Below are 25,806 nucleotides of genomic sequence, written 5' to 3' on the forward strand. Positions count from 1 at the left end.
ACCCTAACCCTAACCCTAACCCTATAGGCGTATATCCGTACGCCCTCGCGTATCCGACGACTACTAGCGTATATCTATACCCTAACCCTAGTACTACGAAATACTATTTAGATATACTAGAAATAATACTAGATAGATAATTAAGTACTATAAGTAAGATATATTCTATTTTAGCGTATAAAACGGCGTCTATAGGTAGTTCTAAAAATATAGATTCTACTAAATAGAATCCTACTAAAATCTAGACTATATAGCTTCGCGCCTTACTAGACTTAGGGAGGATCCTACTAATATTTAGTTACCTCCTAGGCCTTATATTAGTTAGGCTATATATTATAATATATACGACAACGGCCCTTACTATTTCGTCTACGAGCCGAAGCTTAGCAAGGAGATCCTAACGAGAGATCCAAACTAGCTATATTAAGGTAGCAAGGAGCGGGAGAACGAAGGGTTGACGGTCAAGCCCGGCGATGAAGACTTGCCTGATTTTGCGCAGCAGCAGCGTGGGAAGTGGGGCCAGACTAGCGGTGAGTTAAGCTGGATGGCATCAGAATGATCTTGTGCTGACACGTTTGGTTTGGTATCTCAGACTATAGTGCGCAGGGAACTGTCTTCAATGGCTACACCGCTGGCTACACTAATTATGCCAACGACACGAGCAACGACATCTCGATCTTAAGCCCGACCGTGCCGGCTGCCAGTATCCAACCGTCCAACGAGAATGACTGAAACTCTCCGCTAGTCGTGCTTTTTGACGCCTTGATCAGTAATTTGTATGTTCTAATCAATGAGCGTTGACGAACGAGTCGATTGATGGCAAAGGCTGAGCAATCAAGCATAGTGGGCTCGCTGTGTTTCAATTACGATTAGACCACCAGACATATTGTCCGATATCGATGCTCGTTAGTCCGCTGTAAGTGCCTGCCTGCTTTTGATGTTGTGACTGCCTTGAGGCTGAATCAGCCATGACATGCCCGGCACAATCAAACACGTCGTAAAGTACAGCGATGCGTTGTGTCATGAACAATAATCCAAGATTTGCTTGCGGTTGATGAATGAAATGGAAGTGTTGAGCGTCCAAAAGTGGAGGAAGGTGACTGTAGATCTAGTTTTAAATCTATTATGTAGGAAACGCAAGAGGTAGTAGAGTGAGATTGGACCCATTCCAACTCCCTCCAATTATACCATATCGTACACGAAGCAGATCAAACGAGCAAGCCAGCAAGAAAGCAGTACATTCAAGCCGCGTACCGTGACGGCACGCCACGCTGACCATCCGGTTTGATCACCTGTACCATGCCATTGTGTGCCCTGTATGTCAACTGCTTCTTGCACTCGGAACAATAGTGGCTCGTGTCCGGGAACCAGTGAGCTATGCAGGGCACGCAAGCTGCACATACGCAAAAGATACCTATAACAACTCCGACGATGCTAGAGGTTGTCAGCGAACCTCGACTGCACATTCGAAAGGCTACCCTGACCTACAATGTCATAGACGAGTGCTCCTTCCTAACCTCCGTCTGTGTTCTCTTCATGCAGTAGGGGCAATCCACCCATTCCGATGTCTCGCCCAACTCGTTCAGTGGGAGAGAATACTTCGGCCCGGCGACGTAGGAGATCCGATTTGGCTCGATGCTGGGCTGCTCGTGGACCACCTGGCGTTCGACGCTGCTGGGCTGCGGCTGGTCGTGCTTCTCGCGGTACGTTGGCGGGGGGGACTGGACTGGCTCTATGCCATACGGCTGGATGCCAGGCTGTATATCGTTCTGCGGCTGGGTCGCCATTGTGGTTCAGGGTGAGCTGGATGTGTGAGCGGTGTTGGCTGCTAAGATCGCGATCAACCTGTGCCGATGGTCGTCAGGCGTTTCTATCGCAACAAGAGCAGCCATCTTGGTAGACAGGCGGCCAAGCATGCTCCTTTGTATGTTGCACCCTTTGGGCTGAGCGTCTAATTACAGACGCCTTTTTGGCCCCAACCAAGATGCAGGGCTGAGCCTCGCGGGAATCCTTCGCCGCCGCGGCGACCCTTCAGCGAACCGCCGTTGTCGAATTAGCGTGCATGCTGGGCAATACCGCCCCCACCCTGGGACTAATCATGAGAATGGGACCAAAGTGATCTTCGGAAGTATGAATGGTATGTACAGTAGTGTCTCCTTAGTGCTTCACTAGAGACCACGGTCGATCGGTATGGAGTCACCACATTATAAGCAGCCAGCATTCATTGAGCCCTACTCACCAATGGTCGTCACTTCGACCCTTGCCACGCGAGACTTGTCACGTAGGTAATATAGACCAAGCACCGTGACATAAGCCATGTTCTTCCTGGAGACTACAGCGTTGTCGACAAGGAGCTACCCGTTGATCCACAAGCACTACCAGAGCTTAAAAGATGTAGCAGCCGCCAAACTCACCTATGGCATATTGTCTCACACCTGGGGCAAAGATGAAGTCACATACGCCGATGTGGTTGCTCAGCGCGGCACAGACAAGGCGGGTTATGCCAAAGTGAGAAATGCCATTCAATGCGCTCGCGAGGATGGCTTCAAGCTCATCTGGATCGACAGTTGCTGCATCAACAAGGACAGCAGCGCGGAGCTTAGTGAGGCCATCAATAGTATGTACGCCTGGTATAGCGCCGCCGGAAAGTGCTATGCATTTCTCGAAGATGTCATATACCCAGAGAAAGCCGATATGACTGAGATCGAGCCAGCGTTTCGCTCTTCACGGTGGTTCCGCCGTGGTTGGACATTACAGGAACTGCTTGCACCTAGAGATCTAGTCTTCTACGATCAAGAATGGAGACGCATCGAGAACAAGGTGCGAATACAAGCTATAGTCGCCAAAGCGGCACGCATCAGAACAGACATACTGACCGGTCAACGTCTCCTCAGCTCCGCGAGTGTAGCTGAGCGCATGTCTTGGGCTGCAGGTCGCGAAACCACACGAGAGGAAGACGAGGCCTACTGCCTTATGGGACTGTTCACTGTCAACATGCCTATGCTTTATGGTGAAGGAGACCGAGCCTTCCAGCGCCTGCAGGAGGAAATCATGAAAGTGTCAGATGATCATTCACTTTTCGCTTGGATGAGCAAGTCTCTGAAGCCTGGCGAACTCCATGGCTTACTGGCTGACTCGCCGAATGATTTCGCTTTTCTGGAAGCACCCGATATTCGAGCGTATAGTAGCTGGGAGAAGGAGTCACCATACGCGATGACCAACCGTGGGCTCGATATTGAGCTACATCTATCGCCACGACATGATACGGATCGTCACTTCACGGCAGCGCTGCATTGCCCCAGTCCCACTGGTCAAGGTACCTTCCTAGCAGTTGTCCTACAGAAGCTCGGCTCTGCGCGAGACGACGACAGATATGCTCGAGTGCAGTGCCATCGTTTGCAAGCCATCGGGGAGCGAGGTGTACGGATCTCCATGTACATTCCACAGGGAATAGTCTTCGATGACCAAGAAGGTGAATATCCCCTTCACGTCCTGAAGTTGGAAGATCTACCCGCGCCGTATGTGTACCTTGACATCGAGAGAGTCAACCCGTTCAACAACGATGACAAGCGAATGCTGCCAGAAGTGGCCTCGAACCGATATGCCAAGATCCTCAAGACCGAAGGGCGAGTCGCTGTTATATGCACCATCAAGGACACAGCCACCGATACTACCTTCCTAATCCGGCTCGGATCAGCAAAGCGCCTGACTGTAGGCTTCGATGTCGTCGGCACCAGACTGCTAGACTACAAGCCACTTGACTCTGGCCGCACCACCGACTTACCTGTACATCAGCTACGTATCGATATGCCTGAGCGCGTTTTTCCTGGGACCAAGATCTACATTGTTCAGTTCACGATTCAACGCAAGCAGACGGCGCTTGCGACACAGATATATGAAGACGTCACGGATCGCTTGGCGGGCATGATTCCTGTGCAGCCAGCTACTGCGAGACCGCGGCAGCTAGAGCCGAAGCCTCGGACGACATCTAATCGCCATGGATTCCTACGCAATGTAGGACTGCGGCGATGAGGCTGAGTGGCTCGCACTCATTCTCACTGTGTGACTTGTACAAGACGGGCTAGGTCTAGAGAGGCAGCGGACTGCATTGTGTAATTAGTGGGGGTCGGAACAAATACTGCTTTGGCTCCGGATAAAGTAAGATGAAGAGCTCGCTCGCGCTAATTGATCAGGCTACATGCTCCGCATGCAACACCATGTGCGACCTTTCATGTTGCTTATCAGCCCTAGCTTTTTTGGTAGGGAGATATTTGGCTGTTCGGCATGGATGATGGCTTGCTCGCGCCAGAGAACGGCGGTCTGTTGTCGAGCCAGTGGCGTAGCTCAAATCTCCTGAGTAGCTTGCGAGCTGTTATCTGATGCCTCGAGTAGTGCCCCTTATGGCGTGAGCCAAGATCTAGACATAGCTTTCGTGAACTAGTCCTTGTTCCTATGCCATATATGAGCGAGCGCTCTGTTGGGTCTCGATGGTGTCAGTCTCTCGCATCGGCGATCGACACTAGGAGCTTGAGATGATCCGAGTACATGCAGAAGAGCCCGGACTGAGTGTCTTATATTGGTATGATTTATCGGATGTGTGTTCGTTTTCTTATTGACATATTTCGTAAGCTTGCCCAGCCAAAACCGATCGCTGATGGTGCAGGTAGTGGCTACACGATCCACCATAGCTGGTTTCATCGCTTACCATGGTGGAATTCCTAACATGTGGATACTTTGCCATGTATCGTAGTGCAGATATACGCGGCATGAGAGTGATGCTACCTAGGCCCGGGCCGCCCGGCCTTTGTTATGCGCGGAGCATGCGAGACTTTGATGTGAACGAGTCGCAAAGGCAACCTCAAGCTGATTGGATCGTCTGATCAACGCCGCTGTCAAGTAGTTGCATATGGGATGGTCAAAGAGTGCGAGATGATTCGCATTGAACCGATCTTCGAGTCGCACAACATTATCGAAGCACATTATTTTGCGTACCTGCAGTAGCTTGGATGGCGTGCTGAGCCCCACCATGGTATAGAAGCAGCTGGCTGTGGAAGTTAGTGCAGCAGAAAGCGCATCGTTCTCTCTGAATAATTCAAGCTCAGAGCAACAGCGAAGTTCCATATAGAATATTGTCCATCGGCATGGCTACGGATAACCAGCAAAAGCTTCTGCAGAAGAACAAGCAGTATGTAGCCACGTTCGATAAGGGCGATCTCGCGTTACCACCGGCGAAGAAATACCTTGTCGGTATGTCCAGTCACTACATCGCGCACCCACACTTGTGTATTTGCCTGTTAAGCTGACAAAGCCTTTACGAAGTAACCTGCATGGACGCGCGTATCGACCCAGCTGCTGCCTTCGGCATAGATTTAGGTGATGCGCATGTCATCCGCAACGCCGGCGGAAACGCAAAGGACGCTTTTCGGTCCATCTTAATCTCGGAACATCTCCTTGGAACTCGGGAGATCGTGCTCGTAAAGCATACCGGCTGTGGGATGCTGACTTTCTCCAACACTGATGCGGCAAGCGTTATCGAGAAGAACGGCAGTAAGGTGCCGCACGCTTTAGACTTTCAACCCTTCTCGGACCTTGAGAAAGCTGTTGAAAGTGATGTCCAGTGGTTGAAAGCGAACGGATCATTGGCCAGCGGTGTTGAGATCAGTGGATGGCTCTATGAGGTCGAGACGGGTGAGGTGAGGCAGGTCGCGTAGCATCACTGTAGCTTGCCATCAGAACTCCGCCAGATCACTAGTTGCCCGGATATTGTTGCCGTATTACTGTATATCACGGCTGTTCTTGTGATTGTTCCTTGGCTGTCCGGCCAGAGTACATATTTGGTCCTGCTCAATGGAGGGAATGAAGCATAATTGCCTCGACCTGGGGTCCGTGAAGATGAGGCAACCACAAAGGAGGACCTCGGTACAATTGAGGTACTGATCCATCTTGATATCCCTCCCGTCGATCGGGAAGAAAAGCTGTTTCGTGTTTTGGATAGGAAACTTTGAGTTTGGCTTGCGACGGAGGTGAGAGCTAGCAGGCAAGCGAAGCGGAGCGATACCGACGGGCCGGCGATGCACTTCCTTTCTTCTCTCCTCTGAAGCTTGGCGCATGTCAGGGAGGATGTTACTCGAAGACCAAGATCTGTTGGAATTAAGGGCTACTGCAGCAAAAGTGGCAAGCACTTCCTGCTCCGCGCCTAGCCCCAACAGCTTTCTTGAAACCACATGACGGACAGACAATCTCCGAGCTCCTTTAGGGCTTGCACCCTACCTCCCACCTTCTGGCCACCCCAATTCCATCACGCGGCGAAAGTTTTCATCTATTGTGGCCACAGACTATCTCACAGCAGCGTCGAGGTGACTGAAATGATTGGCGGGAAGACGGCTCCGTTTGCATGGCTTCATCAAGCAGCGTTTTTCTGATCGTCTAATGATCGTCTGACCATGATTCTGGACATTCTGGAGGCGGAGGAGATGGAACCGTGTTCATCGACGAATATATGATCAAGCTTCCATCTCTACAACCCACTCACAATCCTGCCACTATCAGCCTACTTTTCAGATTTCTCAAGATGAGGATCGCAATACTGGCTGGGAGCCTCGCCGCTGGCGCCGTGGCACAGGGTGGTGCGTGGTCGCAGTGCGGTGGTCAAGGATGGTATGGTGCCACAACTTGTATAGCCGGCTATACTTGCGTTGCTCAGAACCAGTACTACTCACAGTGTATCCCGGGGACGACATCCTCGATCAAGACAACGGCAGCGCCGACCACGTCGTCAGTAACATCAAAATTGGTGGGGAACACTCCCAGTACTAACATCGTAGCAGCGCGCCGCTGAAGACTTCGTCCACCCCCAAGACCACTCTGACTACCTCAATCATGACTATCGTTAAGCCAACCACAAGCACTTCGAAAGCGCCTGTGACCACCACGGCTGCAGCATCTGGCTCAATCGCCACAACTTCAGGTACCAAATTTATCATCGATGGGAAACCTACCTACTTTGCTGGAACCAACACCTACTGGATCGGCTTCTTGACCAACAATGCTGATGTTGACCTCGTCATGTCCCACCTCCAGACCGCCCGCATTAAGGTCCTTCGAGTGTGGGGGTTCAACGATGTGACCTCGATACCTGGTACTGGTACAGTTTACTATCAGTCCTTCGTCAACGGCGTAGCAAGCATCAATACCGGCGCCAACGGTCTCCAGCGTCTCGACTACGTTGTCCAGAGCGCCGAAGCACACGGCATCAAGCTGATCATCAACTTCACCAACAATTGGACCGACTACGGCGGCATGGCAGCTTACTTTAGCTACGCCGGCATTACATCAAACGCGCAATGGTACACCAGCGCCAAAGCACAGACCCAGTACCAGGCCTATATCAAAGCAGTCGTCACCCGTTATACCAATTCGCCTGCTGTCTTCGCCTGGGAACTAGCCAATGAGCCCCGCTGCAATGCCTGTCCCACGACAACTCTCCCGAGCTGGGTCAGGACCACCGCGGCCTACGTTAAGTCTCTGGATCCCAAGCACATGGTCACCACTGGTGAGGAGGGCTTCGGCCTTCAGGGCGATGGTAGCTACCCTTATACATATGGGGAAGGCACGAATTTCACCGCCACTTGCAGCGATCCCAACGTCGACTTCTGCACTTATCATTTGTACCCACAGTCCTGGTCCGTCACACCCGACGAACCATGGGGCAATGCATGGATCCAAAACCACGCCACAGTCTGCAAGGCTTTGAACAAACCTTGCGTCTTGGAGGAGTTTGGAGACAGCAATAATTGCACATCCGAATTATCTTGGGAGACTACCGCACTCAATACAGCCGGGACAGGTGGTGACATGTTCTGGCAATATGGCGATACACTTTCGACCGGCCAGACCAGTCAAGATGGGAATACAGTCTACTATCAGGACCCGTTGTGGCAATGTCTTGTGGCCCCACACATTGCTGCTATCAAAGCTGCTGGAAGTTCCTGAAGGATTACAGAAGGCGCCGCAGTTGGCTACCCTTGCTCCGGTACCAGACAGATGGTCAGTCTGGAAGTGATGAACACCATCGATCGTGCGGGAGTTAGCGTTCACTCGAAAATCCTTGGATTTAATTCATTCTCACATTTCAGTTATAGTAGGCTACTTGTCCCTCAAAAAGTCGTCTCGCTGTTCGCGACAAGGTCACCTTAGCCACCGTGCGCTTTCGGTTAGTTTCCACTACCACCGGCATTGTCCCCTTCGCATGCTCAATAGCCACCTCTCTCATCTCGCCGCCATCAACACAGCTGACCGCACACGATGCAGGTGGGTATCTCAGCTTGGCCGCGCGCTCGGCTATTTCATGCACTATCGTGCCTTCTGTGCATGCAGCGACAGCCAAAGGTACTGCACCCGTCATCTGCAGACTTGCGTGTACTTTGCCCATACTAAATGCCGTCACCTTGACATCCGGAATCATTGCGCTGGGTGTCTTATGCGGTAAGGACGGCATGCTGACGACGGCAATTTTTGGTGTACCTCTGACCAATGCAGCTTCCTCCACATTGTTGGCTAGGCCCATGTGGACTGCGCCTTGCCTCCGAACAGTCTCGATGAAGTTGAGATATTCTGGTGAGCCTGGTTGATTTGATCGCAAAGCTCGTGGTATCGTAGCCTCATCGACAAAGACAAAGGGATTCGCCGCATCTACGGCACTGATGCGAACACGATGGTTCGACTGTCCAACCCACAGATCTAATATATCAGAGGCGGAGCCAGTAGGTAGCAAGCGCCCAGTTTTTGATCCAGCGGGCCTCTCAAACGCCATACGGATTCGACTGCCTGGGGACTGAACGCCCGGAATTGTATACGTGCCTTCTTCAACGAAGAGACCGTCTTCGTCGACTTCTAGCGTTTCTACGAGTGAACGGCCGGTATTCGTGTTGAAGATCCTCACATCGACCTCTCTCTGACCCGGCTTGACTTCCACCAAACCTTCATCGATAGCAAAGGGTCCGACACCTGAAGCAATATTCCCACAATTCCCACTCATGTCCACCGTCGAAGCTCCGACAGCGACCTGAGCGAAGGTATAATCGACATCCACACCTGGTCGCCTCGAAGGTGCAATGACAGCAACTTTCGACGTCGTTGACGTCGCACCACCGATACCATCGAGTTGCATCGAGTCGCAATCCTTTGATCCCATGGCCGATATCAAGATGGGTGCCCAGTCATCCTCTTTGCTTGGCAGATCGTGACGATGTATAAACAGGCCTTTGGACGTTCCGGCACGCATCCAGACGGCTGGGAGCATATGTTTCCTTCGTTGGCGAGTTGGTGGGGCGAGAGGCCGTCGAGACATCCTTGTGATTGCTGGAAAATGATCGGGTTTGTATGGGACGGGGATGTGTGGGATGATGGTCGTGGTTACTGTTCTCAGAGCACTTGCCATGTAGTCATTGTAGATTTGCTATATCTCCAAAAGCGAATTCTTACGACCATGTTTGATTTAATACAATAGTTCACCAGGGCTGCCAGGAGAGCCTCGTTCGGACGGGAAAGGTTAAGCCGTGGAGAGAACGATGAATGGGACTCCGTGGACGGTCCCACTCGGGACGGCACAAGATGAGCCACGGAGTGAGTCTCCTCTCAACCTAGTTCTCCGCTAGAGAACCATGTGGCTTGCAAACTCTTCTCCACTCCGGGGTACAGTACCACACCCCGCTGTCCATCCCATGAACTCTGGATCATTAGGACCTTTGCAGAAAGACATATTTAGCAGGCCCTTGCCCGCTACGATGAAGTCTCCAATCGTCCAAACAGCTCTTGTCCCTTGTCTCGAGATCGTTGATAACGATTGATTACTTCGGCCTTGAACACACCAGAGTAGTCATCGGCTCAAACTATCCCGCAACCATGCGTTCTCACAAGATGCACACAGTCATGGCCACCCCAGCGCCCGCTGAGGTGTACAATTGGCGTGTCTACATAATCGCTGTCATCGCATCGATGGGCGCCTTCATTTTTGGATACGACCTGGCATTTATCGGCACGACTATTACGCAGAAGTCCTTCAAAAAGTATGTACATCTTCATCGTCAGCTTTTGACACGTTACTAACAAATTTGAACAGGGACTTTGGACTTCTGCATGCTGATGTGGAGAGGTCGGATGCTTTCGCGGCCAATATCGTCTCGCTTCTCCAAGCTGGCTGCTTCTTCGGCTCACTACTCGCGGCTCCCATCGGTGATCGCCTTGGACGACGATGGGCTTTGGTCATCTCCGGTGTTGTGTTCAACATTGGCTCCTTGATGCAGACTGTCTCGTTTGGCAACACTGCTGTGATGTTCACCGGGCGTGCGATTGGTGGTCTGGGAGTCGGAGCAGCATCTATGCTTGTTCCACTATACGTGGCCGAGCTCTCGCCACCTGCCATCCGAGGGCGCCTTGTCGGAATCTACGAGATCTTCGTTCAAGTTGGTACCTGCATCGGCTTCTGGATCAACTACGGAATTGCCGTCAACGGCCCCTACGGCTCGAACGCCTGGAGGACGTCTTTTGCAGTGCAACTCATACCTGGTGTCCTTCTCATCATCGGGATGTGCTTTATGCCAGAATCTCCTCGGTGGTTGGCCAGATATCGTGGTAGCGAGGCAGCGGAGGCAGGTCTCATCAAACTACGCAACCTGCCGCTGGAACATGGATACCTCCAGGAGGAACTCACGCTCATCATGCATCAGATTTCGGAGGAGACGAGGTTCGACGAGGGTAAGGGCATCAAGAGCACCATCAGGATCATCAGCAGGAAAGGCAACTGGAACCGACTACTTATTGGTATCACGATGTGTAAGTGTGATGTACTGAATCAATACGCGAGACATCGATAGGTTCATACTGACTCGTTTCTCAGTTGTCTTTATGCAATTTGCGGGCTCAAACGCAATCAACTACTACTCACCCCGGATCTTCAAGAGTATAGGGCTCAAAGGCACCAACGCTGGCCTCTACGCCACTGGCATCTACGGTGTTGTTCGCCTCATCGCCATCATCATCGCCATGAACTTTGTCGTCGACCGTTTCGGACGCACGAAGATGTTGATGGTTGGCGGTGCCATCATGGCCTTCTCCATGTGGTTCATTGGCGCCTACGTCAAGATCGCCGCTCCAAGCACAGCTGCCAGCACTCATGTCAGTGGTGGTGGTTACGCGGCCATCGTCTTCATCTACATCTTCGCTCTCGGATTCTGTTTCTCCTACGCTGGCGTGCCGTGGATCTACTGCGCTGAGATCTTCCCGATGAATCTGCGCAGTGTGGGCATGGGACTATGCACAGCGACCCACTGGCTTTTCAACTTCGTCATCGCACGCTCAGTACCTTATATGATCACCAACATAGGCTATGGCACTTACTTTGTCTTTGCGAGCATCACCACCATTGGCATCATCTGGGTGTACCTGTTCGTTCCTGAGACAAAGGGCCTCACCTTGGAAGACATGGACAGGATGTTTGGCTCGCCAGACGCGGTGGAGACCATGGAGGATGCGATCCATGATCTTGAGAAGGGCAAGATCGATGTGGTCGGAGAGCATGTCGAGGTCGTCAAGTCATGAACATCTTAGCGGGTATCTAAGTCAGCAATGCGTCATGACTGATGATATTTGTACACATTTTACCAAGACGTCCACGAACACTCTCTCTATGCTCTCTTCGAAATCCAGCCCTGCTGCCTTTGAAGTGCGTGCGAGCTACCTCAGTATATCCAGTCCAGATGTATGGAATCCAAATAGTGTATCATCAACGTCGCTTGACATGCCAAGCCACGAGTACTGTGGTCCTAGACTCGGGTCCAACATGATGTATTCGTTATTCGACATCGATGTTCCTCCGACAGTTCCGTCGCCCACCGCACCTCCCTGCTGATTGTACATGAAGCTTTCAATAATAGCATCGATGTCAATATCGTCCATCAAAGCTGTTCCGGCATAGGACAAGTCGGTTGATCCTGATCGCGACTGCTGATACTCGCCCGACAAAGCATGATGTGGCGGGCAGGTAACACCTTGTTGAGACAGATCTGTAGGTCCGTTGCCATTGTAGTCACCATTACCGATCTTTCGCTCAAGCGAGACACTCATCCGTTTCATCAAATTCTCGATGACAGTGCTCGACTTCCTCACAGCATAGTTCGTCTTCGCACCATCTTCGAAGACGGTAAGACATGTCTGCAGACAGCTATGTGCCTCGGACCAGCCTGATCGCGTTGCAGCGATGCGGACGTGTATGGTAGCCGCTAGGTAGGTGGCATAGGAGATGAGATACGGCGCTCTCCTTATGGTGAAAGCCTGGTCATAGAGCCGAATGATCCGGACGATCTCTGTTGCGGCAGCCGCGCAGGCATTGAAACAGCTCTTAGCGACCTCTGGTGCAATCGAGCTGAGATGCCCGTCGGACACAAATGGTCGATGGAGGAGGATGCGAACCATGTTGCCCATAGCACTAGTTCTTGGTCAGCATGACCTGTCTTGGCAGCCATGCAAGGATGTACTCACGCCAGCGAGAGCACATGAGGCGGTGGAGCATCTACAGCTGCAGTCGCTATAGCTTGTGGCAGACGAAGGTGCACGGGCATAGCATTCGTCCAAGCATTCAAGTCTGCCTCTAGTCGTTGAAGATCCTGTAGCAGCACGTCCGATTGATCGGGCCCGCCTCTGCTGTTATAGACACGATTCAACACCTGATTAAGTATAATGCACAGCTTACACAGTTCTGTGAACGTTGTGACCGAGTAGCCTGGAGAGCCGCTGTACTCGTCTGCGCCACTGTAGGCGAAAGGGACCCAGTGCTCGAGCTCTTCGTATTCGTCTAGAAATGAGAAAGGGACCTGGCAGTCCTGATGCTGTAAAGCGGCAGGTCGGCCCTGATATAAAGATTGGATTTTGTCGAGCACTGCCCGTTACATTGATTAGTGACTGTCAACAAGCGATTCGGGAGGCAGAAAGCTCACCAAAAGCCGACCAGAACACGCGTCGTCGAATCTCAAGGTCCTCTTCACTGAGCTTAGTATGACTTGGCAATAGTGTAGCATCAATATGAAGACCTAGATCGATGACCATCCGGAAAGCTGCACCGGCATACAGCCACGCAGCGCTCTGCTCATCGCCAAGAGCGAACAGCGAACTAGTCATCTGCAGCAGCGCCTGTATAGTCGGAATCTCACTTCGATCCATCGCTCGACCTAGTAGCTCTCTTACTCTGTCTCTGAACTGCCATCCAGCAGTTCGGACGTCGTCTCGATCTTTACGAAGCTCAAGTCTGGTGCTAAATTTCGATGCACCATAGTATATAGCGTTGAGTAGAATCTTCGAGAAGTACGGACCATTACATGCCATATCTCTCATAAAGGCAGGTCGATATGTCACCAAGAACGAATGGTGTTGACGATTCCAATGAAGGTTCAGAAGATGCAAGCCCAATTCGGGTTCTACACCGTCGAAGTCGAGTTTATTTTGAAGAGTGTTGATCCGCTCCATCTGCTTCTGCCTGGCTGCTTCGGCGAAAAGCACACCAGGCATCGTTGCTCGTCGTTCGGGACTTAACCATGAGTTGTTCTGCTTACCAGCGGCGACGTCGTCGAATAGGGTACTCGTGGGACCGTGAAAGGTCGAGATATTACTAATTGAGGCAGGTGCCGTCATTGGCGACTCTGTCTGCGTCTTATGGGCATGATCTCCGGTTGGTTTGTCGAGTGGTAAGACGATTGTGCTTGAATTCTCACCAGACCCAGCCGGCTGTGGCTTGTAGGGGCTGACGCTGGTTGGGCTGCCCGGATCATTCGTTGTCGCCCTAAGACGACGATTCTCTTCTTGTAGTTGCTTCAGAACTGCTTTGGTAGGCCTATAACGAGATCAGAAGACACTCGTGGGTAAACAGTCGAGCAAGCCATGCTGGCCAGTGCGGCCAATTCACAAATCTAATAGATGGAGCAGAAGAAATGCACGTGGTGTCTTCATCACCCTACCTACCGTATGGTCCTACTCCTAGCTGTGTATATACAGCGAGCTTGTTGATATGCGCGACAGTTGGCACAAGCAGGCTGCTCGCCATTGCATCGCATCTGACCTCGCGTTAGCGTAGTGTCGTAGTCTCACCATGTGTACAATTCAGGCGCACCTTTCGGCGGCGACAAAAGTCACATGCAGTACCTGGCTTCCGTCGCTCGACGACGGCGCCGTTCGAAGCATCAATGGATGACATAGTAGTCACCCGGGCCTCATTTGCGCTTGTTGTTGAAGTTGGGTGGTGGGACGGACATCTTAGCGATTTCAGTGGGATCTGAGTCTCCGCAGCTCGCGCGGGCCGCGGGTCGGCCACTCGTTTGGCCGTCTCCCGCATACAGAGAGCTGGAGCTGGGCGTGGGGAGCTTTTTCATTGAATCACGGCGCGAGCTAAAGACACAAAATGCTGCAAGTCGTCCGCAAAGGTACCTGCTTGCACAACGATAGTGGGCAAGCAGCATAGGTATCCAAGACAAAGCATCAAGGAGCCGGCAAGCTCTCGCTATCCCTCGGCATGTTAAGGGCTCTTTGAGCTCTATCGTCTAGCAAAGTCGTCTAGGCTCAGGTGGAGTGCTGAGTCCACGGGCTCTCTCAGCCGCGGGTCACTTCGGAGCGAGGGAATGCAACAGAGTATCCATTCCATCAAGCAACCATAGATCTTACCAGACATGGCCTGGTCCTTGACAATGAATATCATCACTCTCTCACACGGGTGCAGACTACGCTATCACTCATCTTCACGCGCTGACGACTTTCTACACAATGGCCACAATAACCATCACACCGCACTCACCCCCAACCGTCGCTACAAGGGCTAATAGGTCGACCGACGCCAAGTTATCGCCCATCGGATCTTTGATCGCGGGATCGATAGCTGGCGGCATCGAAGCCAGCATAACATATCCATTCGAATGGGCCAAAACGCGATCGCAACTGCCGTCATCAGCCGGCAATGTTGACGCCAAAAACCCTATCAAAATGGTCTGGCAAACGGCTACTCGACAGGGCGTATCCTCTATCTACGCTGGCTGCGGTGCCCTAGTAGCCGGCACAGCGCTGAAGGCGGGTGTGCGCTTCCTCACTTTCGACACTGTCCAAAATCTGCTCGCAGATACAGACGGCAAACTCGATTTCCAGAGACGAGTCCTAGCCGGCATGACTGCGGGCGCTGTCGAAGCTGTTCTAGCCGTGACACCAACCGAGCGTATCAAGACAGTCATGATTGACAATGCTCGGGGAGCTAAGCGCTTCACTTCCGCCACCCAAGCTACGACGGCCATAATACGAGAAGAAGGCTTCCAAGGCCTGTATCGCGGGCTTTCAAGTACGATCGTCAAACAGTCAGCCACTTCCGCCGTACGAATGGGTTTGTACAGCACCCTCAAAGAGACATATGCGCAACGAACAGGCACGAAACCAGACACAATCTTAGTTTCGTTCGCTCTAGGCGCTATCGCAGGAACAGGCACAGTCTACGCCACGCAGCCATTCGACACGATCAAGACCAGAGCTCAGAGTGCTAAAGGGGAGGGCATTGCTATGGCCGTGAGAAATGTTATGCGGGATCACGGGGTGAGAGGTTTCTGGAAGGGCAGCAGTATGCGACTTGGACGACTAGTACTTTCTGGTGGAATAGTGTTCTCGGCCTACGAGCAGATCGCTGGACTGCTGAGGGGACGAATATGACCTGAGCTAGCCTTTCGTACCAGCAAACCGCGCAGCGACGCTAGCTGCACCTCCTTGCGCACCGAACATCGATCTCAGGTCCTTCGCCAGTTCGTCCGGTCGCTCGTGGGCCGCAAAGTGCCCACCGCTCTCGTGCACGCCCTCGAAAACCACTGGCCCTAGCGTCTTGCCCCAAGCCAGCGGAGGCAGATGGATGTCCTTGGGGAAGTACGACAATCCTAATAGGACCTTGTCGTTATACTCGAGTACTTGATCCGAGAACGGCCGTGCAGCGGAGTTCTGGATATCATAATAGATTCTTGCGTTTGCCGCAGGCCCAGCAGTAGAGAATTGGTAGATTGAGACCCAAGTCAGAATTTCGTCGTCCGTCCAAGGATAATTATCAGTCCAGTCATGTAGCTTCTCATATATCCAAGCGAGCAAAGCGACCGGCGAGTCGGCGAGAGCGAAGCCAATGGTCGATGGCTTTGTGGATTGCAGAATATTGTAGCCCAAACCCTCTTGCATAAACCACGCTGTCCGCTCTGCAAACTGCTTCTCCGTAGCAGTCTGCTGAACAGAGTTGTACTGAGCATACTCCTTCGGGTGCTTCACCATGTCCGGTTCGCTCGCCAAAATCATGTTGAGGTGTGAAGCAAGGCAGTGATTTGGGTATTGGATGCCCATGAATCGAGTCACCTTGAAGCCCCAGTCTCCACCTTGCGTGACTACGTAACTTTCAGCAACCGAGACAGCAGCAAGAATCTAGTGATGAGGCAAGCATACCGTATTTATTGTAACCTAGACTCAGCATGACTTTATGCATTGCTTCCGCATACTGCGCAATACCGAAGCCACGCTGTCTCGAGCCACCCGAGAAGCCAAAATTCGGCAGGGAGGGCGCCACAACGTCGAATGAAAGACCATCCGCATTGCGTGTAAGAAGTGGGATGATCTTTCCTACCTCAAGAAAGCTACCCGGCCCTGCTGGTGGTCAGAAAATGCTTGGCAGGCGCAGCATTAGCGTCACTCACAGCCATGGGAGAAAAGTAAAGGTATGCTCCCCTTCTTCTCACTCTTCTGATGCACGGAGTGCATGTCGATTTGCCCGAAGCCGTCGAGCTCCACCGTCGTCATGAATTGAGGCAGTCTGTTAATTTCTGCCTCCTGGGCTCGCCAGTCGAAGCCATCGGCCCAGTGCTTGGCCAGTCGTGCGATCTCACTGCGTGGTGTGCCTTGGTCCCAGTCATCAGAGAATTCAACCTCGTCTGGGAGCGTTGCGGCCTGCAACTTCGATCGGAGCGTGCTAATGGCTTCCTCCGTCACCGCGACCTTGTATGGTCTGATTTGGTTAGACATAATGGCACAGAAGAAGAGGTTCTAATGATTAGCGGTGCTTCGCAAACATGGCTGACCACACTCGCGAATCGTACTACTTGTACTTTTGTCATGGTGAAGCTTGATGGACATGGTTTGTAAAGAGTATGTTTTATGTGGTGCGGTGTCCCGGATGGCACACGGCGGCTGACAAAAGTCAATGCCACGCCAAGCCCATCTGCGGAGTTCGTGAACGCCGATAGGCATAGACAAAGACATAATCTTAGGAGTACAGGACACGAAGCAATTTTTACAGACCGACCTAAATTGTAGCTTGCCCGGATGGTCTGTTGTCTCCAGATATATATGCATCTGCTCAATCGGAAAAGTGTGACTTCACGCACACCGACGCTCTGACAACTATTACAGGCATTGCGAGTAATACTGGTTGGACGCTTTGCAGGTACTGCTCACGCAGCAAGTCGGTCCTTGCCAACCTTGGCCACCGCATCTAGATCAGTGGTCAGTGGATTTTTGCAACGCCGATTGTAACCTTTTCGTGTACTTACTGTCCATAAATCGACGAACATGAACCAGTTGGCTGTGTTGTAGTGGTGCTGGTAGTCTTGGACGAGGGTGGTGGCGTAGATGCAGATGTAGATGCGGAAGCGGAGGTCGCGGTGGTCGTAGTGCTGGTAGTAGGAGATGAAGCAGTGGCGTAAGGACCGAGCTGAAACCACATCATGTCCTGAGTGCCATTGATGGGCACGGTGTGGCCGACATTAAGAGCATAAACACCCTGTACTTTGCCAAGCGGATTGGACGAATCAGCACCCCACTCGTATGTAGTGTAGCCTCGGGCAGGAAAGTTAGAGATGGTTTTTGCAGGCTTGGTTGAGTCGTAGCCGAAGACACCAGTCCATTCCTTGACAGTCTCGTTGTAGTTGGGGGGTAAGAGAGTCTATAAGAAGGAATATCAGCAGCTGTGCCCCACGGGATGGGAGAGCTGTCATACAGTATCGACGCTACCGTGATAAACCTGGAAACGTGGACGAGCACCGGTGTAGCCCGCATACATGCTATTGACGACGTTGGCCCATCTGTCAAATGGTTGTCAATCGCGGATTAGTCGCGTTGTTAGGCAGAATGAACTCACTGTTGTGGTGTATCGTTGATTTGTCCCTGTGCGCACGACGAGTTCCAAGCGTCCACCTGGTTCGAAGACGAGACGAAGCAGCCAGCTGGAACACCGCTGTACGCAGTAGCGGCCGCGAATAGCTCCGGGTATGTTGCCGCCATGACATTCTGTGTCACAATCAGCATACCGATGCGACTAGATGGCCAAGAGGGAGGTATTCATACAGTCATCATAGCTCCAGAGCTACTCCCAGTCACGAAGACCTTGCTGGCATCACCATTATACGTGGACAAGGTATATGTTACCATGTTTGCGATGGAGTTGGAGTCACCCTGGCAGGATCAGCATAAACATCTTATAGATGCAGTACCTCCACTTACTCCGCCATTGTGCGTAAGAGCAGACTTGGACGACACGTCCCAGCAAGTGCCGCTGTATGGAGACTCCGGGTAGATGACAATGAAGCCATACTGATCAGCCAGCTGTGCGTATGGGCTGCCAGTGTAGTACGCCTGTGCAGTGCCAGTGCAGAAGTGGATGGCTACAATGACCGGTGGCTTGGCGGCGAGCTTGGCAGGCACATAGATATACATCTTACTACTTTTGTGTCAGTCCTGCTCATGCCAATACAGAGCGCACCGGCCGTACGTGTTGCTTGGGTTGGAGCCGAAATTAGTTACTTGTGTCAACGCCGCACGCGGCAGCAGAGACGAGGCCTGCGTGCCAGGGAGGAAGGACGTGCATGATGCCAGCAGGCCAAGAAGGATCGAGAAACGTGCCATGATCTCGATGTCTCGTGAGACGTCGTCGTCAGGTCAAGCTTTAAAGCGATGAGTCTGAATGTGAGATGCGAAGACGTTCAAGGGGACGAGATCTTCAAAGCATATATGTTTCACGGCCCTCGAGACAGTAACTTTGGAACCGCCATATGAGCCGAAAGAGCAAGCCTTTAGCCACATGTGATTTCTGGTAATTTGAAAGTCGCCTGTCGTCCGAGTGTAGCACATGTGGGCAGTCCGCTACTCATCTAGACCAACAGATGTGCGGATGACCTTCTTTAGCTTGGCGGAGAAATATATGCCTGCGTCGCAAGTAAATTGAAACGGGTGTCGTTCCGAGCCCACGCGGCTAAAGAAAGGTACTCGGGTACTCGAAATACTTTGCGCCTGAGGCAACATGATTTGCCATCCAACAATCCAAGTTCAGTACTCCGTACATGTTTGTTTCGATCGCGTCCATGTCGTGAGCATTGGGTTGGTTGCGAGTCGTGAAGATTTACCATGAAGGAGTTCTGGGTTGAAATGTTATTGTCGACGTGGATGTCCGAAAGAGGCAGGTGGGCCGGCTGAAGTTCACCATGATATTCAGTTGTTCATAACGATCTCACACGAGCAGTCACCAGAGGACTTCCACCTCTACAATGCTAATGAAAAGACGAACCATCGCGTGTGCGATTCTGCTTATCTACTTCGTCTACTCTGTCGCCGCTGAGGTGCTGCCGAAGGTCGTCAAGCACGACTTGGCCAATCTCAGTACACAAGAGATCGAGGAGCAATTACAGGTTGGTCATTACAATATGCTTGATTCTGTGCTACTTGCAGGACTAATTATGCACGCTAATATGTATGGCGTAGCATTGTACTATCATCGAAAAGCTCACAGCCCACCACACCGCAGCCAAGCCAGCCAATGCCTCCTTCCTCCAGCAGTCCTTCGCACTACTGTTTCCCTTCTCCAGTCCAGCATTGAACTCCTTGATGGGTACGCTGTATATCTCTGGTCCTCCTAACTTTCTTTTGGCATTATGTCCCACAGACATCGACCCGTCAAGTCTGAATGTCATGGTGGCATTTGCAGTGGGAGGATTGTTGGGTGACACCCTTTTCCACCTACTGCCTGAGATCTTCCTCGGCGAGGTACCAGAGGGCGAAGTGCGGGCTGTATTAGTGGAGCCAAACAAGAATCTACTGCTTGGAGTGGCTATCATGGTTGGCTTCGTGACGTTCGTGGCTATGGACAAAGGCCTGAGGATTGCTACTGGTGGAGAAGGACACTCGCACGATCATGGAAGTCAACACAGCAATGGTAATGCAATTGGTGAGAAGGCTAGCACAACAGGCGCAAGCGCACAAGATGCTAGCAGCCTTCGACAACGGAAGCCAGACGCCAAGCAAGGCACAACAGTATCCATGGCACAAGAACCAAAAGACAAGCCTTCAGTCAAACTCTCGGCTTACCTGAACATTATTGCGGACTTCACGCACAACATCACAGACGGTCTAGCGCTCTCCTCATCATTCTACGCCTCACCAACAATAGGTGCCACAACAACGCTCGCGGTCTTCTGCCACGAGATCCCACATGAAGTCGGCGACTTTGCACTCCTCATTCAAGGAGGCATGAGCAAGAAGACAGCAATGGGTCTACAGTTCGTGACTGCTCTAGGCGCCGTACTGGGCACCGTTATCGGCATCACTGTGCAGGAGCTCGGCGGCAACAGTCTCACCGCTGAAGTGGTAAAGGGCGTGGGCAATACTGGCATCTTCGGCACGAGTCTCAGCTGGGGCGATATGCTACTACCTTTCACAGCCGGCACGTTCTTGTATGTCGGCACTGTGGGAGTGATACCTGAGATTCTGGAGACGGGACCGAATAAATGGAAGGAGCTGAGAAGTATGGGATTACAGTTCCTGGCCATGGCGGCTGGGGCTGGTATCATGCTTGGGTATCTTCATCATCACTTGCGTAATACCGCTAGATACCTGCTAATATCTCTCCTAGCATCTCGTGGTCATAGATCGTCAGAGGTTCCGCTACATTATCGCCATGATAAACATAGATCAACCACATTCCACGAGCTCAACTTCATGACATTCTGAGTCCCACCAGATTCGTGCTAACATCTTAGTCACGCCAAGTAGCTTACACCCTTGCCATAGTCCTTTGCCAGCATACCCAACCAGCTACTCACCACTCTCCTACCAGCCTTCTGACGAGTTTTCGGCAGTAATAGCACATCCTGCAACAGATGCTCTGGCCCAGCGATAGTCCTACGCCTTTCCGCCGTCACAACCCGGTTAGTAGCATGATATGGCTTGAGCTTGAAGCGGTCGAACACAGGTCTCGGGAAAGGCGTCCACCTATCGACTTTGGCACGGCTGCTTTCGATAAGAGTATGACCGGGCTTCAGAGGATTGTCGACCCAGCCAGGAAGTCGATAGAAGAAGCCTCCAAGGTAAACAAAGCTAGCATCGATCTCTCCGCCCGCTGTGATGATGGCTTGCTTGCACTCGGTTTCAGCCTTGGAGTAGGAAGAGTTTGCTGCTGGATGGATATCGCACTAGACCGCAGTCAGTGCTCGTACCAGTTGCTGATGTCAGATTAGACATACCCGAAAGCTCTGCCACCCTTTCTTGTCATCCTTCGTACTCCACGCACGGCCATACATCGAGACCTGCCGGTTTACAAGCTTCCCACGAGGACTACTGATTGAGCTCGCGGAATCTATGCGCCGTAGATCCACGATCCTGTGCTCCAGCCGTGGCTCCTCGCCCTCATTCTCATGGTCCTCAGTCATCATACTCGTAGCCGTGGTAGAACGCGACAGAGATTCCGGCTCACTGGAGCCAGTATACATGGTCGAATCATCATGTGGTGGCGGCACCACCTCGCTGACAGTGTAGAATGAATTTGGCGATCGCGAGAAGTCGAGGGGTGGGATTGAGTATGCCATGGTGGCTATCGTTACTTTCTGATTGAAGATGCATGATGAGAAGAAGGCGTGTGCAGGAAGTTCGGTTGCAAGTTACTGCGAGTAGCTGACAAGCGTGTAGTGACGTTGGCAGACAGAGCCTGTGTCACGTGACGGAACTTGGAACCGCTTTTTAAGACTTGGCTACGTCTAGATCAGCGCTATAACGAGTGGCGTATCCCGACTGGTGTTCATGTCGAAGTGTTTTGAACGTTGCCGCTTCCTTCGGCCTTCGGGTATGACCACAATGCAGCTGTAGCTACTAAGCAAAGCTTCAAAGCTTTACTCGTCCATCGGCTTTGAGTCGCTAGGACTGGAATATTACGTACATATGCTACTAACGAATAAAGTTGTCCTCCCGCATTACTCACCCTTATATAAGGACAAGCAGCTGCTCATATACATGGGGAGTATGGAAGAGGTCTCAAGGGTCACTTATATCAGGTCTGGCGAACAATCTCCACCAAAGTCAGCATCACTCCCTCACCCTGGCCAGGTGTCTTGTCACATTTCGCTGTCGCGATGGAGAACAGCGTGATAGCCAAGTATAAGTTTATCAACAACATCTTCGCTCGCCTTCAAGCCGACAGGCAAAGAATGAGGAAGAAGAACCCAAGGCAATTCTCGACGAGAAAAGTAAGGGCTGCGACACCTCCATCGCTGCCGGCACCCGTCCAGATCTGCCCACTGCTTGAGGACTACATTCGCCCAGAGTGTTCACTACTCACCTTGCCTGCAGAACTACGTCTCGTCATTTACGACTTAATCCTCCACCGACCTACCGACGCCTACATCAAGAGACTACCGAGCCAAAAGCTTCGCCGCGTCACGGTAACGATCTACAGCGCTCAACCCGTCAGCATATCAGGCCTCGACAGGGTATACTTGACCCATATCAACCGCCAAACCCGGCACGAGGCCTCGCGAGTGATCTATGGCCGCAGCTTCTTCCACGTTGATCTTCTCGGCAACCACAGGGCTATAGCAAGATGTCAGGCCATGACAGATAGACAGATGGCTAGGCGGCTGGTGGACGTCCTACCCCAGATCGGCTATGTCAAGCTCATGGAGTTCAAGGTATGCAAAGGCATGAACAGCTTTCTTGTCGAGATGGAAAATAGGTTGGCGAGCTGCCAGATCAGCAAGGTCGTGAGACGGGAGCTGTTTGACCCAATGGACTGCGCTGTCAATGATGTGAGGTTATCGAGGGCTCAAGACATCTTAGTCGAACATTTGCGCGCCGCGGGAAGTCGAGTCGAGTTTGAGAGGGAAGCGATGGAGGTTCTGATCAGAGGCTTAATGCCTTTCTGGCGCGACTGAAAGATGGCAACACTCCCGCCAATGAACGTCGCAGCTCAGTCCTGATTTTGAAATAAAGGTGGCGGAATACAGCTGGAGACAGCTAGCTTGTGTGCCTGATTGATTTGTGTGGCCTTGCGAGTCCCCCGTACCTAGAGCCAGCATCCTTGCTACCACGTAGGATCGTTGTAACCAAGACCACTGTCAGGTCTTCATGACCTCCCTCACTCGATCCGTCAGACCATCAAGCCTTGGGGCGCTGCGGCCATGGATCATTATCGTGCAATTGGACGTCTCGGTAGATCCCGCGGCTGCATCAGCATTTACCTGGTGATATGGTCCATCCTGGTTGGCCTTGCTTGCGTCGGCGGTGTAGGAGCTGATGTGTCCCTGGCTTGAGTAAAAGTACTACAGAGATGGACGTGGAACATGGTTTCATGTGCGGCACAAGCTTTGCTCAGTCAAGATTGGCAGGTACCAGGTGAATCACATGGAGTGACAAGCTGGTGAACGTGCCAAGAAACAGAAGCCTGCGCGAAGTCATTTACGACGATTGAATGTTGTAAAGCGGATGGCACGGCAGACGATAGCTCGACTGCATGCTTTCAGCTCAATACATGGTCTCAGGTTGTTTTCTGCCTTCCTCGACATAGGCACAGTACTGAGCATCTCTCTACCAGCGCCCCTTTGTTTTGGACCGACAATGATGTAAATGGTCAGCAAGCTCTCGTCGTCCTCCACGTGCATACATGGAGACGTGTGCTGAAGATGCTCCGAGAACATAAGAGAATCATAGCAAAGGCGTAAGTGGCACCTCAGCCAGTGCTTCGAGCAGTCCGTCAAACGTGCACTCCTTCAGTATCATTCTCCCACCAACCCCTCTCGATCGACCTGGCTTTCCGGGAATGTTGTCGTAGTACACACAGACCTTGATCAAACAAGGTGGCTGCGTTAGATACATTCTCTTCCACGAGCCTCCTTTCAGCATGGTGAACTTTGTGACAACCGAATTAGCCTGCGAAGCGAGTGACAAGTCCAAGTGACGACTGCCTTTATCTTCTGTCAAGCGGGACTTAGTGAGGAAGAGTTGGCAAGCTCGCTGATTTGGGATGTAAGTCAACGAGTTCGAGTCGTACGTATAGTACACCGGCAATCGATGGGACAGATTCGGCATGCGTATGAAGGGATTAAGCTGGAAGCCACTGCTACTATAATCCGCTCTGAGGAAGAGCCTGCGTTGAAGGACGGCAGAATTGGTGACGGTCGCTCGAAAGATCCTGTTGACACGCTGGCTGTGCAGCATGATGTCACGTGGATCCAAGAGCATCAGAATGTGTTCCAGAAGTTCAAATGTATCCGTGAGGCGCTTGCCCGCGGTAAGAGGGGAGAGGCCGTGAATGCCGGGTGATCGGGGAGGCATCATGTTGTGGGACTTGGCGAGGGCCTCGACGAAGTTGGCGATGCGCTCGTCGGATCGCTTCTGCACGCTGACGAGCTCGCTGATCTGCCTCGATGTTTCGAGCTGAGTTTCGTGCATGGCGAGCTGACTCCGCTGCATGGTCTGAAGAGCGGCGAGTACTCCAGCCAGAAGCTCAGTGGAGCTTATCGTCGGGTTGTCCGAAGACATCTTGGTCGTCTTGTTGCTTGTGTGGCTTCTGCTGATGGTACTATATTATAGTAAGATCAAAGGTCTTGTTGTGGGAAAAGTGTGTGTCGAATCGAAATATAGCATGCCAGGCGAATGCTTCACGCTACGTCAGCTTCATGTCATGTGCTTCGACAGTGTTCATCCTCCTGCTGGCTTGTGAATGCAGATCCACGAGAAAATTCAATATAAGACTCGAGCACCCGGCTTGAACGCTTGCATTTACTTGAACAAACAATGCCAATCGCAAATTCTGAGCCAAGATGTCGGATTCCAGCAGTCCTGAGGCAGCAACAGGACATCCAAGTAGACGATACCCAGACTGAGATAAGACCGAGCGGACAGCGCGTATCCACCACATTCGAATTGCTCGAGAATATACTCCTGTACCTATCATTCCTCGAAATCGTCCGCTGCAAGAAAGTCAGTCAAGTCTTCAACGCCACCATCGCCAACTCGCCAGAACTCCAGCGTCGAATCTTCCTCTTACCAGAACTGCCTAAGGGCTACGAAGGCGACCGACGAGCCAACCCCCTGCTCATCACGCCGCTCTTCAGACAAGCTCTAGCGCAAGGCTTGCTGGGCACAAGGGATGTAGCCTCCATCCGCTGCGAAACCTTCGACACCCAACAGTCACTCTTCATCGATATCGGGCTCTTCCCGTTGGCGGTCGGTCGACATAAAGTCCCATAACTTGTCTGGCTCTGCCTCAAATACCTCATCCAGTGGACCAGATCGTGGCACCAGCACGAGCGCAACCCGGGAACATGGCGCAAAATGTTCGTCTTGCAGGGTATCCGGTCGAGTCGATATATTAATCTCGACGCTGTAGGATAGAACGCTAGAGCTTCTTACTCTAGAGGGGTCGCAGACGCTTAAAGATGTACTTGCGGCGGTAGGGAAAGCATATCGCGAGAGGCCAAGTGTAAGAGAGTTAGAGTCGGTCTG

The 25,806-nt window shown here is 52.0% G+C and overlaps 15 protein-coding genes across 15 annotated transcripts; 8 read left to right on the forward strand and 7 right to left on the reverse strand.

Annotated features, from left to right (window-relative positions):
* Positions 1-432: 432 nt before the first annotated feature.
* LTS14_009023 (uncharacterized protein) lies at positions 433-732 on the forward strand (the record flags this gene model as incomplete). Its single annotated transcript, XM_064841706.1, has 2 exons — positions 433-530; positions 593-732. Coding segments are annotated over 2 exons (238 nt in total), but the record flags the coding sequence as incomplete, so codon positions are not given.
* A 752-nt stretch (positions 733-1,484) lies between these two features.
* LTS14_009024 (uncharacterized protein) lies at positions 1,485-1,787 on the reverse strand (the record flags this gene model as incomplete). Its single annotated transcript, XM_064841707.1, has 1 exon — positions 1,485-1,787. One exon carries the CDS (start codon positions 1,785-1,787, stop codon positions 1,485-1,487), a length of 303 nt encoding a protein of 100 aa, XP_064690542.1.
* Positions 1,788-2,316: 529 nt separating this feature from the next.
* LTS14_009025 (uncharacterized protein) lies at positions 2,317-4,032 on the forward strand (the record flags this gene model as incomplete). The annotated part of the gene is made up of 1 exon (XM_064841708.1): positions 2,317-4,032. One exon carries the CDS (start codon positions 2,317-2,319, stop codon positions 4,030-4,032), a length of 1,716 nt encoding a protein of 571 aa, XP_064690543.1.
* A 1,109-nt stretch (positions 4,033-5,141) lies between these two features.
* LTS14_009026 (uncharacterized protein) lies at positions 5,142-5,711 on the forward strand (the record flags this gene model as incomplete). Its single annotated transcript, XM_064841709.1, has 2 exons — positions 5,142-5,247; positions 5,320-5,711. 2 exons carry the CDS (start codon positions 5,142-5,144, stop codon positions 5,709-5,711), a joined length of 498 nt encoding a protein of 165 aa, XP_064690544.1.
* An 860-nt stretch (positions 5,712-6,571) lies between these two features.
* On the forward strand, positions 6,572-7,992 carry LTS14_009027 (uncharacterized protein; the record flags this gene model as incomplete). The annotated part of the gene is made up of 2 exons (XM_064841710.1): positions 6,572-6,657; positions 6,828-7,992. 2 exons carry the CDS (start codon positions 6,572-6,574, stop codon positions 7,990-7,992), a joined length of 1,251 nt encoding a protein of 416 aa, XP_064690545.1.
* Positions 7,993-8,131: 139 nt separating this feature from the next.
* On the reverse strand, positions 8,132-9,489 carry LTS14_009028 (uncharacterized protein; the record flags this gene model as incomplete). The annotated part of the gene is made up of 2 exons (XM_064841711.1): positions 8,132-9,457; positions 9,484-9,489. The coding sequence occupies 2 exons, from the start codon at positions 9,487-9,489 to the stop codon at positions 8,132-8,134; spliced, it is 1,332 nt and encodes a 443-aa protein (XP_064690546.1).
* Positions 9,490-9,903: 414 nt separating this feature from the next.
* Positions 9,904-11,598, forward strand: LTS14_009029 (uncharacterized protein; the record flags this gene model as incomplete). Its single annotated transcript, XM_064841712.1, has 3 exons — positions 9,904-10,067; positions 10,121-10,833; positions 10,898-11,598. 3 exons carry the CDS (start codon positions 9,904-9,906, stop codon positions 11,596-11,598), a joined length of 1,578 nt encoding a protein of 525 aa, XP_064690547.1.
* A 135-nt stretch (positions 11,599-11,733) lies between these two features.
* Positions 11,734-14,092, reverse strand: LTS14_009030 (uncharacterized protein; the record flags this gene model as incomplete). The annotated part of the gene is made up of 4 exons (XM_064841713.1): positions 11,734-12,484; positions 12,538-12,934; positions 12,993-13,882; positions 14,007-14,092. 4 exons carry the CDS (start codon positions 14,090-14,092, stop codon positions 11,734-11,736), a joined length of 2,124 nt encoding a protein of 707 aa, XP_064690548.1.
* A 713-nt stretch (positions 14,093-14,805) lies between these two features.
* LTS14_009031 (uncharacterized protein) lies at positions 14,806-15,679 on the forward strand (the record flags this gene model as incomplete). Its single annotated transcript, XM_064841714.1, has 2 exons — positions 14,806-15,615; positions 15,662-15,679. 2 exons carry the CDS (start codon positions 14,806-14,808, stop codon positions 15,677-15,679), a joined length of 828 nt encoding a protein of 275 aa, XP_064690549.1.
* Positions 15,680-15,735: 56 nt separating this feature from the next.
* Positions 15,736-17,067, reverse strand: LTS14_009032 (uncharacterized protein; the record flags this gene model as incomplete). Its single annotated transcript, XM_064841715.1, has 3 exons — positions 15,736-16,436; positions 16,495-16,692; positions 16,743-17,067. 3 exons carry the CDS (start codon positions 17,065-17,067, stop codon positions 15,736-15,738), a joined length of 1,224 nt encoding a protein of 407 aa, XP_064690550.1.
* Positions 17,068-17,495: 428 nt separating this feature from the next.
* Positions 17,496-18,756, reverse strand: LTS14_009033 (uncharacterized protein; the record flags this gene model as incomplete). Its single annotated transcript, XM_064841716.1, has 6 exons — positions 17,496-17,536; positions 17,614-17,986; positions 18,041-18,125; positions 18,182-18,330; positions 18,388-18,495; positions 18,544-18,756. The coding sequence occupies 6 exons, from the start codon at positions 18,754-18,756 to the stop codon at positions 17,496-17,498; spliced, it is 969 nt and encodes a 322-aa protein (XP_064690551.1).
* An 827-nt stretch (positions 18,757-19,583) lies between these two features.
* LTS14_009034 (uncharacterized protein) lies at positions 19,584-20,960 on the forward strand (the record flags this gene model as incomplete). Its single annotated transcript, XM_064841717.1, has 3 exons — positions 19,584-19,724; positions 19,798-20,888; positions 20,945-20,960. 3 exons carry the CDS (start codon positions 19,584-19,586, stop codon positions 20,958-20,960), a joined length of 1,248 nt encoding a protein of 415 aa, XP_064690552.1.
* Positions 20,961-21,071: 111 nt separating this feature from the next.
* Positions 21,072-21,896, reverse strand: LTS14_009035 (uncharacterized protein; the record flags this gene model as incomplete). The annotated part of the gene is made up of 2 exons (XM_064841718.1): positions 21,072-21,503; positions 21,555-21,896. The coding sequence occupies 2 exons, from the start codon at positions 21,894-21,896 to the stop codon at positions 21,072-21,074; spliced, it is 774 nt and encodes a 257-aa protein (XP_064690553.1).
* A 540-nt stretch (positions 21,897-22,436) lies between these two features.
* LTS14_009036 (uncharacterized protein) lies at positions 22,437-23,083 on the forward strand (the record flags this gene model as incomplete). Its single annotated transcript, XM_064841719.1, has 2 exons — positions 22,437-22,991; positions 23,036-23,083. 2 exons carry the CDS (start codon positions 22,437-22,439, stop codon positions 23,081-23,083), a joined length of 603 nt encoding a protein of 200 aa, XP_064690554.1.
* Positions 23,084-24,003: 920 nt separating this feature from the next.
* LTS14_009037 (uncharacterized protein) lies at positions 24,004-24,840 on the reverse strand (the record flags this gene model as incomplete). The annotated part of the gene is made up of 1 exon (XM_064841720.1): positions 24,004-24,840. The coding sequence occupies one exon, from the start codon at positions 24,838-24,840 to the stop codon at positions 24,004-24,006; it is 837 nt and encodes a 278-aa protein (XP_064690555.1).
* Between the last annotated feature and the right edge of the window lie 966 nt (positions 24,841-25,806).

This window comes from Recurvomyces mirabilis (assembly GCF_035927965.1).
Source record: "Recurvomyces mirabilis strain CCFEE 5264 chromosome Unknown scaffold_29, whole genome shotgun sequence".
NCBI classification, from domain to species: Eukaryota; Fungi; Ascomycota; class Dothideomycetes; order Mycosphaerellales; family Teratosphaeriaceae; genus Recurvomyces; species Recurvomyces mirabilis.